Source organism: Denticeps clupeoides, chromosome 10, assembly GCF_900700375.1.
Source record: "Denticeps clupeoides chromosome 10, fDenClu1.1, whole genome shotgun sequence".
Classification (NCBI taxonomy): domain Eukaryota; kingdom Metazoa; phylum Chordata; class Actinopteri; order Clupeiformes; family Denticipitidae; genus Denticeps; species Denticeps clupeoides.
The window spans coordinates 18,719,429-18,735,439 of NC_041716.1; the positions used below are offsets into that span (position 1 = coordinate 18,719,429).

The 16,011-nt window shown below is 40.5% G+C and overlaps 1 protein-coding gene across 1 annotated transcript; it reads left to right on the forward strand.

The window, feature by feature from the left end:
* The first annotated feature begins 6,045 nt into the window (after window positions 1-6,045).
* Window positions 6,046-16,011, forward strand: LOC114798239 (phosphatidylinositol 4,5-bisphosphate 3-kinase catalytic subunit gamma isoform). Its single transcript, XM_028993764.1, has 11 exons — window positions 6,046-6,113; window positions 6,724-8,735; window positions 10,227-10,292; window positions 10,494-10,719; window positions 10,816-10,910; window positions 11,008-11,154; window positions 12,300-12,390; window positions 12,549-12,679; window positions 12,838-12,949; window positions 14,524-14,681; window positions 15,703-16,011. The coding sequence occupies exons 1-11, from the start codon at window positions 6,107-6,109 to the stop codon at window positions 15,958-15,960; spliced, it is 3,303 nt and encodes a 1,100-aa protein (XP_028849597.1). The 5' UTR covers window positions 6,046-6,106; the 3' UTR covers window positions 15,961-16,011.

Here is a 16,011-nt window from a genome sequence, read left to right on the forward strand (position 1 = left end):
GGAATGTCAGCCTTACCCTTCTTCAAAACTTAAGAGCCCTCCGTCTAATTAGCCTTTACCTGCTACTTGGGGGGGATGGTCAAAAAGCTCAAGTTCATATTTTTTTTGGATTTCTTTCTAAGTACTTTAAATTTGCAATTCGTTTATATTCGATATTTAGTACCTTGTGAGTATCTCTACACTAGCAGTGCAATTTACTGCAATGGAAGGGGGCGCCACCTAAAATCCTGCCTAGGGCTCCAAAGTTTACATGCACAGCATGTAAATCATTTTAATTGGCCTGTAATGTAACACTGAAACAAACTGCATGTGCTTAGTGGTCAGACTATGTTTCAAAACTTTTGGGATTCTTTAATGTTCACTGTTTGAAATACAGTTATATTTATGTATTTGTTAAAACTGTAAATAAAAACTGTAATGTTGTAAGAATATGAAAAATAAATGTACATCAAAAAATAAAATGTGGGGTGACATGTCGACAGTTGTGGTCCTGCTATTGGTTTGGAGTATATTATGGAATTTAAATGAAATGCATTCTGGGCTGATTCAGCACCATGGACAGGTCCAGCTGTACACAAGCCCTTTGCTGGTGGAGAAAGGAATCAACTCATCACTTGAGCAGCGTCAGGATTCTGTGGTTTGGCTCAATTTCTGAAGAAACATCAGACAGATTATTCCTTTTCTAACCTACAAGTGACAGTGGAAGTTAATACCTACTCGTTATTTTTAAAAATGCATTCATAATGTATGTGTTTTACTATTCAAAAATAGTGGGGTGTAAATGTACAGCAATCAAAATATCATTCGAACAAAAAACATTTTCTGTGGGAAACAGACAGAGGTTAACGCAGACATGGGGAGACACTGAAGCTGGATTCATTCTGGAAAAAGTGAACACTGGCTAAAAAAAAAAAAAATTAATCTGTCACACCTACATTTTTATAATTGATGTAATGTAAATAAACCAATCAAACCTGCAGTCAGTAGCATTATAGTAAAATTAAAAAATATGTATGATTAACTCTATATTTTAACTACTCTAATGAGAAAAAAAAAAAATTAAACAACAGTTATGGTTTACTGGTGTCAGTGCATCCACACACTGTAAAAAGTGAACACTGGCTAAAAGTAAATTGTAACACCTCAGCAGTGACGTAATAGAAATAATAGAAAGCTTTGATTGGTTTATTTATATTACGTCACTGTTTAAGTACGAGGTGTGGCAGAGTATTTCAAGTTTTTGTAAGTTTATCCAGCTCTTCTCCAACCCAGCTGAGACGTTTACAACGTCCCTACTCAGCGCCGAGTATCGGCGGGTGTTCAGTTTAAACTCGAGGTTTATCCCTCCTCCCCACGCAGTTCCAGCCTCGATCGCCCCGCGGAACACGGCGAAGTAGAGGAGATCAGACGAGCAACTTTCTCAGCATCGCGCCTCTTACTTGTAGTACTCTTGTAGTACTCCGACGCTTCAGTGCGCAGCTCCACCCGCTCAGCGGCGCGACTCGGACCTGCTGCAGCCATGCAGGTGAGTTCAGCTTCGTCTCAACTTCCATTCCTCTCACGTGTCTCTGTGGTGGTGCGATACTCTTATGCTCCTTTATTCTTCTTTTTTTATGTAATTCATTTCTGACGAATGTATTTAATGACACGCGGGGATTTAACGACAGACATCAGTATACATTACTTTATTACGATTAGAGTGTATTTATGAAAAAATTATATTTTGCAGAATGTAGACCGTGATGCTCATAAATTATAAGTGATGCTTATAATTTATGTATATCAATTGCTTTGTTACTGTCTATACTGCACTGCATTGTTACAATTGGAATTTTTTTGGTTTTCTTTATGCCCCTTGAGGTGGTCACAAAACCAGAATTAGAATCTTGAATCAATTTTTTTCATCAACATTCAATTTAATAATTGTCAGTATAGTGGCAAATAAAACCCAGGATCCTGTCCACTGAGCAGAAGTACGGTAATGTGCTCATCATGAAGAGGAGTTTGACATGACTGCTTTATCCACAATTTTGCAAAAAAAAAAACAAACCCTAATCAAATATAAATGATAACACATTTTTTCTTTTATTATACGTCAAGAAATGACAAACAAATCCCTTGCTTTCTCTCTCCCTCTGTACTACTGATCTCCAGACCATCACTTATGCAGAAAGTGAAGTGAATGAGACCTCTGGCTGCACAGTGATCCAGGCTGATAACTATACTACCACGTTAGAGCTGTCTGCTGACCTCCCAGAGTGCTTCTTCAGCACAATCCTGCAGACAGAAACCAAAGTCCAGATGCTCCTGTGGACGGTAGTGCTGCTGATGGCGCTCTCCTTGGCTGCGAACGGATGCACGCTGCTGGGGCTTGGACACTCTGAGGACCTCTCGTGGGAACCACGGTTCGCCTTGCTGAAGAACATCATCCTGAGTGACGTCTTGCTGACACTCACCCTGGGCTCTACTGCAATCTACTCCATCCTGAAGAGACGAACTCTTCCCCTTGGAGTCTGGTGCCTGACCCAGTACTTCATCAGCTCGGTCTGTATCACCTGCACCATCCTCACCATCATCTGCATGCCTCTGGAACGCTACCTGTACATCTGTCAGGCTATTCACTACTTGAGGGTTCTCACCCCCCGCCGCCTGACCTTCATCATCAGTCTCACCTGGCTGCTGTCGCTGGGTATGAACATTGTTGTCATGATCCTTCTGTATGTGGGTCGGGACCCTAGCAGACACATGAATGGTTATGTGACCTTTGGCCTCTTGTGTGAGCCGGACACTCTGGAGAGCTCTTTGGGTCACCCACGGGCAGCCGCCTTGTTCAGGAAGGGACTTGGGCTCATTATAGTAGTGCTCTGCATCCTCAGCTACTCCTTCTCCTACATCCGCATGTACCAGGAGGCGTGCAACATCGTGCAGCCCTTCCAGCAGGTGAACCGTCGGGCGAGGACCACAGTTCTCTTCTATTGCTCCATGCTGCTGGTTCAGCTCCTCCCACTCATTGTTAAGCTCATCTCTGACATTATTTGGGAGATAGAGGGCAGCAGAGCCATGATCTCCTCGCTGAGGGTGCTGCCTAGCCTGGCAAACGTAGCGTCTGCTGGGATTTTGCATGTGGTTCTCTTGGTAATGTGCCTGGTGCCGCCCTGTCTTAACCCCCTTATCTATGGGCTCCGCAATCGTGAGGTGCGCCAGGCTCTGCCTCGGCTGCTGTGGTGGAGAAGCAAGTGCCATGATCTGGAATTTCAGGAGGGCCATTTAAGGCCTCGAAATCAGGTTGATGTAGATTGAATGTTTTTTTTAGGGAAGGTGGACGCCTACTGTGTCCTGCTGTCTTGGAAGCAGGGACAGGGCAGGGAAGAAGGACGCATACTTGAGTTTGTCGAGATATTGGATTTACTTTAAACATGGCATACAGGACAGGGTACAGACATATATACATTCAATAACATGACACAGACTAGATACAATGATGATGTATATGTACACTGAACATCAAGTGCACAAAGTCAGGAAATTTGACACCACGAAACTCTGGATTAGCACACGGACCTACAGTAATCCTACAGTCAGAACCATGACACTCAAAACGCATGTGGTACCCCCCCATGTGCTTGTGTTTGATGCCAAGACAATTTTCTTAAATACAGTTTCTTACTGTACTGTACTGAAATACTGTATTTTACAGTATTTCACCATTAAAACCACAGACATCACCTCACACTTTGTTTTGTTTTTTTATGAGGAAGATTAAATTATCTGACCAAGTCATAATTTTATCATCAAATCTTTCTTTCTAATCGCTTGAGATATGCAATATAACTTCTACAGTAACAGGATGTGTAGAGCCAAACTGAAACTCTGGACCAGGTTGTTTAATACTATACCTTAAATGTATGGTTAAGAGCTAAACCATACATTTCATGCCACTCAGATGATCAACATAAATGTTAATTTTGACCATTTTATATGATTCATTCAGATAAACAATCTCAAAGATATGAAAATATGATCATAGGAGGAGAGCATGCTCAAAGCACATGCCTTGTTCAAGTGTTCGATTGCTTACTCTACAGGTGTATTTGTTTTTTGTTTTGCCTACAGATTTGCATTCTGCTGCTTTTGGAGCCACACCTAAAAGCTATTGCTGCATGTGTGCTCCTTGGTGTTGCATGTTGAAATACGTTCAATATATTCAGCTCAAATGTATTTACAATTTTAAATTTTTAATGTATTTTTTTATGGAATTGCAAAATATTTTATTTCTACTAACAGCATGTAAATGTTATTAAATGTCTTGTAATGTAAGTCAAGTCAAGTCAAGTCAGCTTTATTGTCAATTCTGCCACATGTACAGGACATGCAGAGAATTGAAATTACGTTGCTCTCTGACCCATACAAGTAACATTAAATACAAAAACAGTAACAGTAACATTGAATACAAAGTATAAATACAATTTAAAAAAAAAAAAAAAAAAAAACACAATATACAATTTTAAAAACACCATATACAAATAAGGGCACATGGTGGAGAGTGCAAAACCAGGAGAGTGCAAAACCAATAGTGCAACAGAGGTAAGTTTAAAGTGACGAAGTGACAAGTGAGGTAGTTGGCAGACCAGAGCTGCACAGAGTGACTGGTGCATGGTCAGTTTGTGTGTGTAAGGGTTCAGAAAGGTTGTGGAGCTGAAGAGGGGAGTGAGGGGAGTGGGGGCAGAGCTGGGAGGGAGTTGAGTTTCCTGACAGCCTGATGGGTGAAGCTGTCCTTCAGTCTGCTGGTCCTGGCCTGGAGACTCCGCAGTCTCCTCCCTGATGGCAGCAGGCTGAAGAAGGTTTGCATTGGGTGGGTGGGATCAGCTGCTATGCCGAGGGCTTTCTTGGTGAGGCGTGTACTGTAGATGTCTTGGAGGGAGGGGAGAGGGACACCGATGATTCTCTCAGCTGCTCTGACTATGCGTTGGAGAGTTTTTTTGACTATGTGAAAACTGACTATGTGACTATGTGAAAACAAAGTGAATTCAGACTATGTCAACAGTTTAGGGATTCTACAATGTTCACTGTTCAATGTTTGAAATATTGTTCTATTTATATAGTTTAAGTGTAAAAACTGTGATTTAAAAAAATATTGTAACAATGTCAGAATTTGAAATAATACATGTACATCAGAAATAACATGTGTTTGAATGTGTGTTGTTCATTCTTTCATGTTTTTCTGTGGGGTGACAAGTTGACATTTGTAGTTCTGGGATTGAGAACTTTGGTTTGGAGTATATTATGGAATTTAAATAAAATGCATTCTTGTCAAGTTCAGCACCATGAACAGGTCCAATAGCACACACTCAGCACAGCATTCTATGCTGGTCTGGAGAGGAATCAATTTATCACTTCAACAGCAGAATGGACTCAAAGAATCTTTCCTGCAGTTTTCAGTGGTTGTAGTTTGGCTCAGTTTCTGAAGAAACCTCAGACACCCTGCTCACTCAGGGTGACGGGTTAAATGCAGAGGACTAATTTCACTATGTGCACCGTGTGCTGTGCTGCTGTGTATCACATGTGACAATCACTTCACTTCACTAGGTATTCACGCCCACTGTCCCATGCAGGTTAAATAAAAATAATAATCTGTCTGAGGTTTCTTCCATGACAGGCGCCCGGGGAGCAGTGTGTGGGGACGGTGCTTTACTCAGTGGCTCCTCAGTGGCACCTTGGCAGATCCGGATTCGAACCGGCAACCTTCTGATTACGGGGCCGCTTCCTTAACCGCCAGGCCACCACTGCCCTACACATCATTGTTAATAATGCATTCATAATCTAATAATTTATTTTGCTATTTACAAGGAATCTTCATTGGTACATTTTTTTTTATCATTGTCAGTTATTACTTTTAGTTTTATCCACTAGTAAATAAAGGTCTTTTTCCAAGAAAAGGGAACTACATTTTTACAGCTCTCTTATCACAGAAAAAGGGGAAGTTATGAGGTATTTTTGGGCTAGAGTGTAAATGAATGCCACTTCTGTCATTTGAATAAAGCACAAACTCAAATGGACACACAAGCCAGAAAGTCAAGGTGAAGCAGCAAAACTGGAGAAACACTGCATGCCAGGTAAATTCAATGAATAATCTGCTATTTTACTTGTTATAGTACATTATAAGATTGATGTGTGTTGTGTTCTTTGCTGGTGAATGTATGTTTGTGCATTAAATTAAATATCTTAATCATATACACAGCTTTTAATTCCCTATTAATATACTGGTCAATACTAGACAATCAAGATTAAAATGTGTACCAACAATAAAATGACAGTTTGATTTAAGAAGTTAAATGGTAATGCTCATGCTCTAAGTTGCTAATTCTCATACTTTTGCTTTGTCTATGTTCCATTCAGTAAGGAATTTAATTTATTTTTATTGTTTGCCTTTGATCCGCAAATACTAAAAAGAATAAAATATCCCTTTTACGTTAGCATTGGTTATTATTATATAGTCAAAAGGCAAAACTTAATACAAAATTTAAACAACATTGAATGCATTTTATAGACATTTAATAGACTATATTAAGTAATAACTATTTATATTTGGAATTTGTATAGTAAAAGCAGTACCTCATTACACATTTCTGCAACTGTGGCTTAGAAATGTATGTTTTTTTAACATACCTGTTATAAGTCTGTTCTCACAAAATGTATTTACACTCAATTAAACTTATCTTACAGGCACAATAATTTTTTTGAATGAATTTACCCAACAAGATCCTTCAGCATCCATGGACGACCTGGACGATTGTGTTTTGAATCACAGCCTGCAACTAGTCAGTCATGGAAATTCAAAATCTAGTGACAACGGAATAGCGTTTGTCTGTGAATTTCCACAAGAAGGTCATCAGGTGGGGGATGGCCAAAATCCAGTCCTGGTGAAACTACCATCTCAATGCAGTGTGCACCAGCTTCGCCTGCAACTCTGTATGGTTGCCCAGGAAAAGAACCTACTGACAGACCCTATTGGACTTTTGGATCCTGAGAGATACCAACTGCTTTATACCAAAGCTGATGACCTGTATGAGATTTACAATGACTGCCAGATACTGAGGACATTAGATGCAGCCTGGTTCCTGAACTCACAGGGTGTGAAGATGGGAAAAATTTCTATCACGGAGAGGAAGATGGATTCAGAGGACACACAAAAGTACCACCACACTCTGGCAGAACTCATTGGCTTTGATTTAAATGCGACCAAAGACAACAGGCTCAGTGAGCTTAGTTTCACCCGCAGGAAGTTTGCCTCCCCTCGGAGAGAGGAACTAAAAAGGCGAGACTTCAGATCCTATGCTACAGAACCATGGACTACAGTTGCGCCTGTTCCAAAGGATCTTCATGATCTTCTTCACCGCAATCTGGCTGTGACATTTTATTACAACAGCTCAAGTTTTTATGTAAAGGCTGATCTACAGATCTCTCCAGATGGCCTTTTTATGTTGTTTCTGGATTTAGTATCTGAAACAGGTCACTCTTTTGAGGGCCTGAAAGGTGAGCATGTTTTAAAGGTCTGTGGGAGGGAGGAGTTCCTTGTTGGAGATCTTCCTCTTGTAAACTTCCTCTGGGTCAGACAATGCCTCAAAAACAATGAAGAACTTTATCTCAACGTTGTTCCGATAAAGCTGCTTCCCAGTGATAAAGTGCAATCTGATGAATGGCCTTTAGTCGACAGCCTCATGGGTTTCTCTAGCACCCATGAAGAGCTTGTCTTGAGAAGAAAGACTGTAGATGATATCCTCATGATCTCTCTGTGGGAATGTGACAGAAGGTTTAGAGTAAAAATTATAGGGTTTGACACACCTAAGCTGCCAAGTAAAATACCTCCATTTGTTCATGTGGAGGCTTCCATCATCTATGGCAATAAAACAGTGTCCTCTATCTGCACTACCCCAAAGAGCTTTGGAGATGAGGTGCTGTGGAACACTTGGCTTGAGTTTGATATCCCTCTGAAAGATATCCCTCGAGGAACCAAGCTTGGCTTCACTGTTAATGCAAGCACTCCCGACAGCCCCTCAGCAAGACCAGGCAAGTCTCCTACCACTGGACCAACAGCACCAGACTTCCAAAAAGTAAAGAGAAATGTACTTTATTTTGTGAACCTTCAACTGATTGACCACAAGTCTTCACTTAGTCAGGGCCCACACACACTACACATGTGGCCTTTTCCTGATCAAGAAAATGAGGCTTTCACCCATGAAGCTGACAAGCTCTCTACAGCAAGCAACCCAGATGTGGCCAACTCCATGGCTATCACCTTTCTTCTGGATCGCTACAGCTTTCCTGTGGTCATCCCCCAAGGCAGAGCATGCCCCGAGGTTCTATCTCCTTCCTCTGACTCCACTTTACCACCCTTTCTGTCGAGCAAACAACGTGACATAGCTGAAAAAGACACACATGCATCATACAGCCTTTTCACAACTGGAAAACATCTCCAGAGATTTAGGGAGGAAAGTGTTCGCTACTCCTCCAACCTTCCTCAGTTCCTTCGAAGCGTGGACTGGCTCCACCCTGGTGCTGTGCAAGATGTCCACTGGCTGCTGAGTCACTGGGAGCCCCAGGACTTGGATCTGCCAGTGGCTTTGGAGCTTCTAAGTGTTGATTTTGCAGATGAGAAAGTGAGAAGCCTAGCTGTTAGAAGGCTGGAGTTGCTATCAAATGAAGAGCTTTTGAGGTACCTTCTGCAGTTGGTTCAGGTGAGCAAAAAAAAAAACATTTAGCATTACATAATTAGCTCAGGGTTACCTCAGTTATAACAATTAAACTATTGCTCCTCTTTGGAATGTGCCGAAACATAGACAAGCTCCGGATTCAGTGTTTGATTGTTGGAAAATGATGAATAAACATGCCTTTTACAGTCATAGCTCAATACACAAGTTTTGAGGTTGATCAACAACAACAACACCAGCAACAACAAGATTCATTTCTTATATAGCCCAAAATCACATACAGTAGGCCTCAATGGGCTGCAGACCCTGCAGTTGACACCCCTCCACTTGACCCTTCTGCACACAAAAAAAAAGACAGGAAGGAGTGAAACAGCTGAGTGAGCCTGCAGTTGGTGTCAGTGCAGGGTAGCTAATGATTTATCCAGGGAAGAAAAATGCCCATTATAATGCTACTGGTCCATATGAAGATGTTGATGGCTGTGATGACCCGCTGGTACATTTCATGCTGGGTCATCTTGTTAGAAGCTCATTAACAGGAACTAAGGTATCTCAGAGAGAGACACATTACACTCGGATGGCAGGAACTGGGTTTTTAAGGTAGGTGCCTGTGTACATGTTAAGTGCAACAATGGTATTTCAGCACCAGAGATTCAGCACCCTTGCACAGTGGCAGTGGTGGCCTAGCAGGTAAGGAAGGTTGCAGTTCAGTTCAGTTCAGTTGAATTTCCAGAAAGATTATAATTCGGCAAATTCTTGAAGCATTTTGCATATGCTGCTCTTTTGAGCTCTATCCATGAATTTAGAAATATGTTTAGGTTGAGGGTCATGTTTAAATCTTTGAAACATTTGAATTGGACTAACGTGGAAAAAAGTAAGAAATCAGAGAGGGTGCAAACACTTTATCACATCACTGCATGTATCCACATTCATGACATTCCCTAAAAACCTTATCAACTAAGAAACCACCCAACTGAAAAATTGGCTCCTCCCTCTTGGTTTTAGGGATATATTGATGACTCTAAACAGCCCATTTGTATCTGGAACCTTGATAAAGTTCCCTATGTATAGCCTTTTGTATAAACAAATTTAGTACTGTAGCAACATTAACTTCATCATTTTTTTTAATCAGTTCAGTTATCAGACATTGTAATAATAATAAGAGGCGTATAATAATAAACACAGACCATTTTAGGCCTTAAAATCCCAAAACAACAATCAATTACATGTTTGAGGCTTTGTTAATGTGTTAGACCAGATACAATATCTCATAAAAGTATTATATATTTCCTTGGGAAAACACAGAAGATATGACAGGTTCATACAATGTAAAGTAGTCAGTGTAGAGCTTTTATAACTGTAAACACACAGTGATTAATGTCTAAATCACTGGCAACAAAATTAAGTGCCCAATTAGTGCCATTTTCCCAGCCTGGTGTCATGTGATTCAATGGTGCAGCACATGGTTTGAAAAAGTTCATTATATGTACCATGCATTATATTTTTTTCTTTTTTTTCCAGACATTGAAAGTCGAGCCATATCACAACAGTTGTCTTGCATGTTTCCTTATTCAAAGAGCTCTCAGGGTAAGTCTATTTGTTCTGAATTAAAGATAATAACATACTTTCATTAAAATTGTACCACTCAGTGTACCACTGCTCTTTCTACAAGTGAACAGTAATCATGGATAACCAGTACTTGCCAGACAACTTCTTTTTATTAACCTTTACAATTAAAGTGCACAGTTTGAAAAGAAACTTTTCTTAAAAAGAAACTTTTTTTTATAGAGCAAAAGAATTGGACACTTTTTTTTCTGGCACCTACGAAGCGAAGTGGCTGGATGCCCATTCTTTCGTCAGCGTATGGCATTAATTCTTGAAGCCTACCTGATGGGCTGTGGTGAGGCCATGCTGACCAGCTTTCAGCAGCAGGTGCAAATTGTTCAAAACTTGAATGAGGTGGCCACTGCTGTTAAAAGGTTGTTTCCTGATAAGACGGACTTGCCTCCCACAGGTATGATGCTTGGGTGCAGGAAGTTTAAAAATAATGGAGAGTTAAAAGCGTTTCACCTTTTTGCAATTTCACTATAACTGTGGTTCCCATTTCAAGCTGCACAGAAGCTTCAAGAGTTGCTTCAGGCCTGCACATTTCCATCAGATTTTCAGGTGCCCTTTGACCCTCGTATTAAAGCAAGTCAGATCCAGGTGTGTTCAGTTCAGTGGAAATCCATAGGTGTTTTACCCATTTGTGACATTTTCAAAATTGTTAACTCTGATAATATCTTCCAATTCTTTTCCACAGATTAACCAATGTAAGATCATGGCTTCTAAGAAGAAGCCTATTTGGTTGGAGTTCTCAAGTGTTGATTCACACAGACCAAATGGGTCATCAGTTGGAATCATATTCAAACAAGGAGATGACCTTCGGCAGGATATGCTCATCATCCAGGTAGGTAGATCAGCTTGGTTTCCATGAGATGAGGACATCACATAGATCTGGAGAACTTGGAAGACAAGTCAACACCTTAAAGTTAGTCAAAACATCCTGGATAATATGGCAGTATGGCAGTAACATGGTCACAGCCATTAAGGAGTAAGGTTGCCACAAAAGGGTTTATGTGATCTGCAATTTTTTACCCATAAATGCATACACATCCACATGCTCAATATAAATGAATCACCGAATAAGTCATCACCTAATAAATTCACCTAATAATTTTTATCTTTCACTCAGATCCTTAAGCCTATTTTCAAGTATTCAGCACATTAAAAGCTGACTGGTCACTAGTATTGTTTCGTTAATTAAATTTATGATGAAATATCTTGAAAACAGCAATGAAACAAACTAATACAATTTTCATTGACTTTAGTCTTGTTGACTAAAAATAGACTGAAATATTCATGGATAATTCTGACTAAAATGCTCAGACCTTTAGTTAACTGAAACTTAACGTGATTAAAATGAGTCTGGACATGTGACTGCTGTACCTGATTAAGGCATCCTGATCAGTCCAAGATAAAGCCAATTGGCTTTACTAGCACGAAGCACCCAGTGGGTCATCAAGCCTTGTTTATTTTGTTTAGCTAATAACAGCTAAAATGACAGCTGGACGCAAAGACTAAACTAAAACTAAAATTAAGACAGACAGCCTGAAAGAACTATACTGGTCAATTGTGCAAGGTAATCAATGTTCATGTCAACAATAAGTGGTTTTGTCACGGGTGGGCTGGACATGGCGATGAAGGAGGACGCATTCGCACAATTTCACACGACAGGGGTTTAATACAGACTACATGAGACAAGGGAACATGAACACGCACAATGACCCGACGGCGAACAGACATGAACAGGTGAACACGATCAGGGAACATTGCACGAGACTAACATGAAACTCCGGTCCGAACTCCGGATCCAGAGTGACCCCTGCCGGTCCGGATCATGACAGGTTTAGATGATGAGGTCAGGGGTTTGTGTTCAGTCCAAATACTGGTCCTTGATTTGCTCTAAATGACAGGCCATTTAATCTGCTCCATTGTTAACATTTGTATGTTAAATGCCATAAACGTGAATGTAAGTGCTAATCTAATCTTCAGATATTGAATGTCATGGACTCCATCTGGCAGGAGAAATCTCTGGATCTCAAATTGGTCCCTTATGGTTGCATATCCACAGGATATAACATAGGTAATGTATAATACAGCATCTTTGCCCATTCAATTTAGACTTTTTCACTTTTTTAGTTTTGTATATAGTTGGAGCTATTCTCACAAAAAGCACACAGATGAGCATACATAAAAGATTCACAGCTTATTTGAAATATTATCAACATTGTCTTTTGACAGGGATGATAGAAATAGTACAAGATGCTGTCACCATTGCAGCTGTACAGAGGACCCAAGGTGGAACTCGAGGAACATTCAAAAATGATGCACTTTTTGAGTGGCTCAAGGGGAAGTGTCCCTTACAGGAAAAAGTAAAATATTTTTGCATGTTAACTTGCTCTGTAGTTCTCTTATGCTGGATTCTCTGTGTTTATTTTCCCACTTGTTAAATTGCATTACTGCATAACCTAGACACTGGACTCCATTACATTATGTTGGAAAATTAATGTCTCATTCATTTTTTATTTAGCACTACCAAGCAATGGAAAAGTTTGTCAATTCTTGTGCTGGTTATTGTGTGGCAACATACGTTTTGGGAATAGGCGATCGACACAATGACAACATCATGATCACTGAACAAGGTATGTATTGCAATGCTCAAAGAAGGGTTGTCAACTCCTGCCTTTACAGGTGTATGTGTGGGTGCACTGAGCTATTAATCATCTCAGGGTAAGCACCAAAGGGCTTTTTGAAAAGTGCATTGTTCAAATGCAATGTAATAAACTTTTAATATTCACATTTACAGTACAGGCCAAAAGTTTGGACACACCTTTTCATTCAATGTGTTCTCTTTATTTTCATGACCATTTACATTGGTAGATTCTCACTGAAGGCATCAAAATTTTGAATGAACACATGTACTTCTTACTTATGTAAATCTTACTTACTGATCTAAAAATTTTAAAGAAGAAATTATTAACACAAGAAGCACACCAAACCAACAACAAACAAACAAACAAACAAACAAACATGTGTTTGCATGTGTACTTCTGAAGTAAGGAAAATAAAAGTGCTGCGTTAACACAGGGCATAGGTTGCTGAACCCTTAAAAGTATCCATTGGGAGTGAGAAGGGGCAGCATAATAAGATAGCACGTCTAGCCAACAATGTGAGATAGGCCAGAAGAGTAGTGAAGTGAGGTGGAAGTGGATGAAGAGTGTGAAGAACTCCAAACAGGGCAACTAGGGGACTAATGTCAACACAAGTTAGAGTCGAGAGAGTGTCAAACGCACTACTCCAAAACAATGAAAGGGCGGGACAGGACCAGAACATATGACCAAGACTGGCTGGGCTGAAGTGGCACCCATGGCATGTTTGGGTCAGTGCCAGGAAAGATACAGGCTAACTTACTTTTAGACCAATGAACCCTTTGAACCATCTTAGATGGTAAAACTTCATGTCAGGCACCGATAGAAGATGAGTGGACCCTCCTCAGTGCATGATCCCAGACTTCAGGTTCTATATCTACATTAAGGTCAATAGACCATGCACCACACTGAGCATCAGAAGTTGAGGAGATAAAGCCAAGATAAAGCCAATTAGGCTTTAGGATCAGGATTTCTTACATACTAAGGCAGTTTTTATTTACAATGTTATTAGAGTGTGTAAATTGTGACCAAGTCAGGGGGAAACATACAAGGGACTTGTATGGAGATAAGGAACCACACAAAGCTTCCTCTTCCTCCATCCGCAGCAATGGAGTGGGATGGTAACTAGCACAACAGAACAGAGTATGGCCTAGGTCTTTAGGTTTCTGTAATGTGTCTTTCTTTATTCTAGTTTTTTTTTTAGAGCTGGGAGTTTAGAGAGAAAAAAGGTATACACTGAGTGTGTGAATTTTTATGCCTTTTATCCTTCCCACCAGACATATGGGCAATTGCAGTCCTGAGCCAGTCTGACCATCAAACGGGAGAAGTTTTATTTAAATAAACTCACTCGCTATCTTTAACCACTGAGTCCTGTTACTCTGGGTTGTGGCTGCTGGAGCCCATCCTGGGAACAGACCGCAGGGCAGGGACTCTCCCAGCGCAAGGGCCAGTCCACAACCTAACAAGAATCCATTTGTATTGCTAGCTTAAACTAAATGAACCTACTAAACTAAATAAATAAATAACACAAATAATTGCTTAATAATGTTGCCTTTCTTTTTTCAAAGGAAACCTTTTCCATATAGATTTTGGCCATATCCTGGGCAACACAAAAAGCTTTTTGGGACTGAACAGGGAGAGGGCACCATTCGTTCTCACTCCAGACTTCTTGTACGTCATGGGCAGAGTCAAAGGACGTTCAAGCCTCTACTTTCAGAGGTTTCGAGTATGTTTGTCATGGTTGTTTGTCTAATCTTTTTAATTATATTGATAATAATTTTGATGAGTGCACTTTTCATGCTTTTCTTCAAAATGTGCTTCATGTGTTCCTCTACATTCAAGATTGGGAACTGCTTGTCCAGCCCTTTTTCATAATTGCCAGATCTCTCAAGGAGCCTCTAAATGTGGAATAATTTTTCCCACATGCTCATAATACCTTTTGTCTACGAGGGCTGTCATCATACATCACAAGGCTACTCTCCTACTATACAGTCCATAAATATTGGGACATTGACATTAAAATATTTCTGTCTCTATACACCACCACAATGGATTTAAAATGAAATAATTTGAGGTTATTTACATCCAAATCAGGTGAACAATGTAGGAATGTCTCCCATGTTTTAAAGGACCAAAGGTAATGGGACAAACTAACAATCAACATTCACTTTTTAATACTTGGTTGCAAATCAATTACTGCCTGAAGTCTGGAACCAGAACTGCTGGGTTACATCCCTGGTGATGCTATACCAGGCCTCTATTGCAACTGTCTTCTACCTGGGGCTTTTTCCTTTCAGTTCTGTCTTCAACAAATGAAATGCATACACATTTGAAGTGATTGTCACACGTGATACACAGCAGCACAGCACACAGTGCGCATTTAACCCATCACCCTGAGTGAGCAGTGGGCAGCCATGACAGGGGCCCGGGGAGCAGTGTGTGGGGACGGTGCAGCAGCCAACTGTCCCATTACCTTTGGTCCCTTAAAAAGTAGGAGGCACATAAAGCTGAAACTCCATTGTGGAGGTATATAGAGCCAAAAAGATAAAAATTGTGTTAATGTCCCAATATTTATGGACATGAGTGTATGTAGACGTTTTGGGACCATGGCTGCTACTGAAAGAAAGCATGTATGATATGTGTTTTATAAGTGCATATGACTGTTTTATAAACTATACTAGAGAATGCGACGTCAGTGAACATTTCTCAGGAATTGAAATTATTTCCTCCTCACGTTCCTTACGTAGGACACATGTGTGGAGGCCTACCTCTGCCTGCGTTCTCAGTCTCGCCTGCTGGTCACACTCTTTTCACTCATGCTGCTGACTGGCATTCCTGAACTAAGCGCCATGCCAGACATGCGCTACCTTCGCTGGACACTACAGGAAGAGCGGACAGAGGAAGAGGCTCGTCATCATTTCCTGCAGCAGATTGCGCTTTGCGAGCAGCTTGGCTGGACAGTGCAGGCAAACTGGTGGTTCCACATGGTGGCTGGCATCAAGTAGATTTTTCTTAGGCCAAATAGAACCAACCATCATACTGATTAATACACCCAA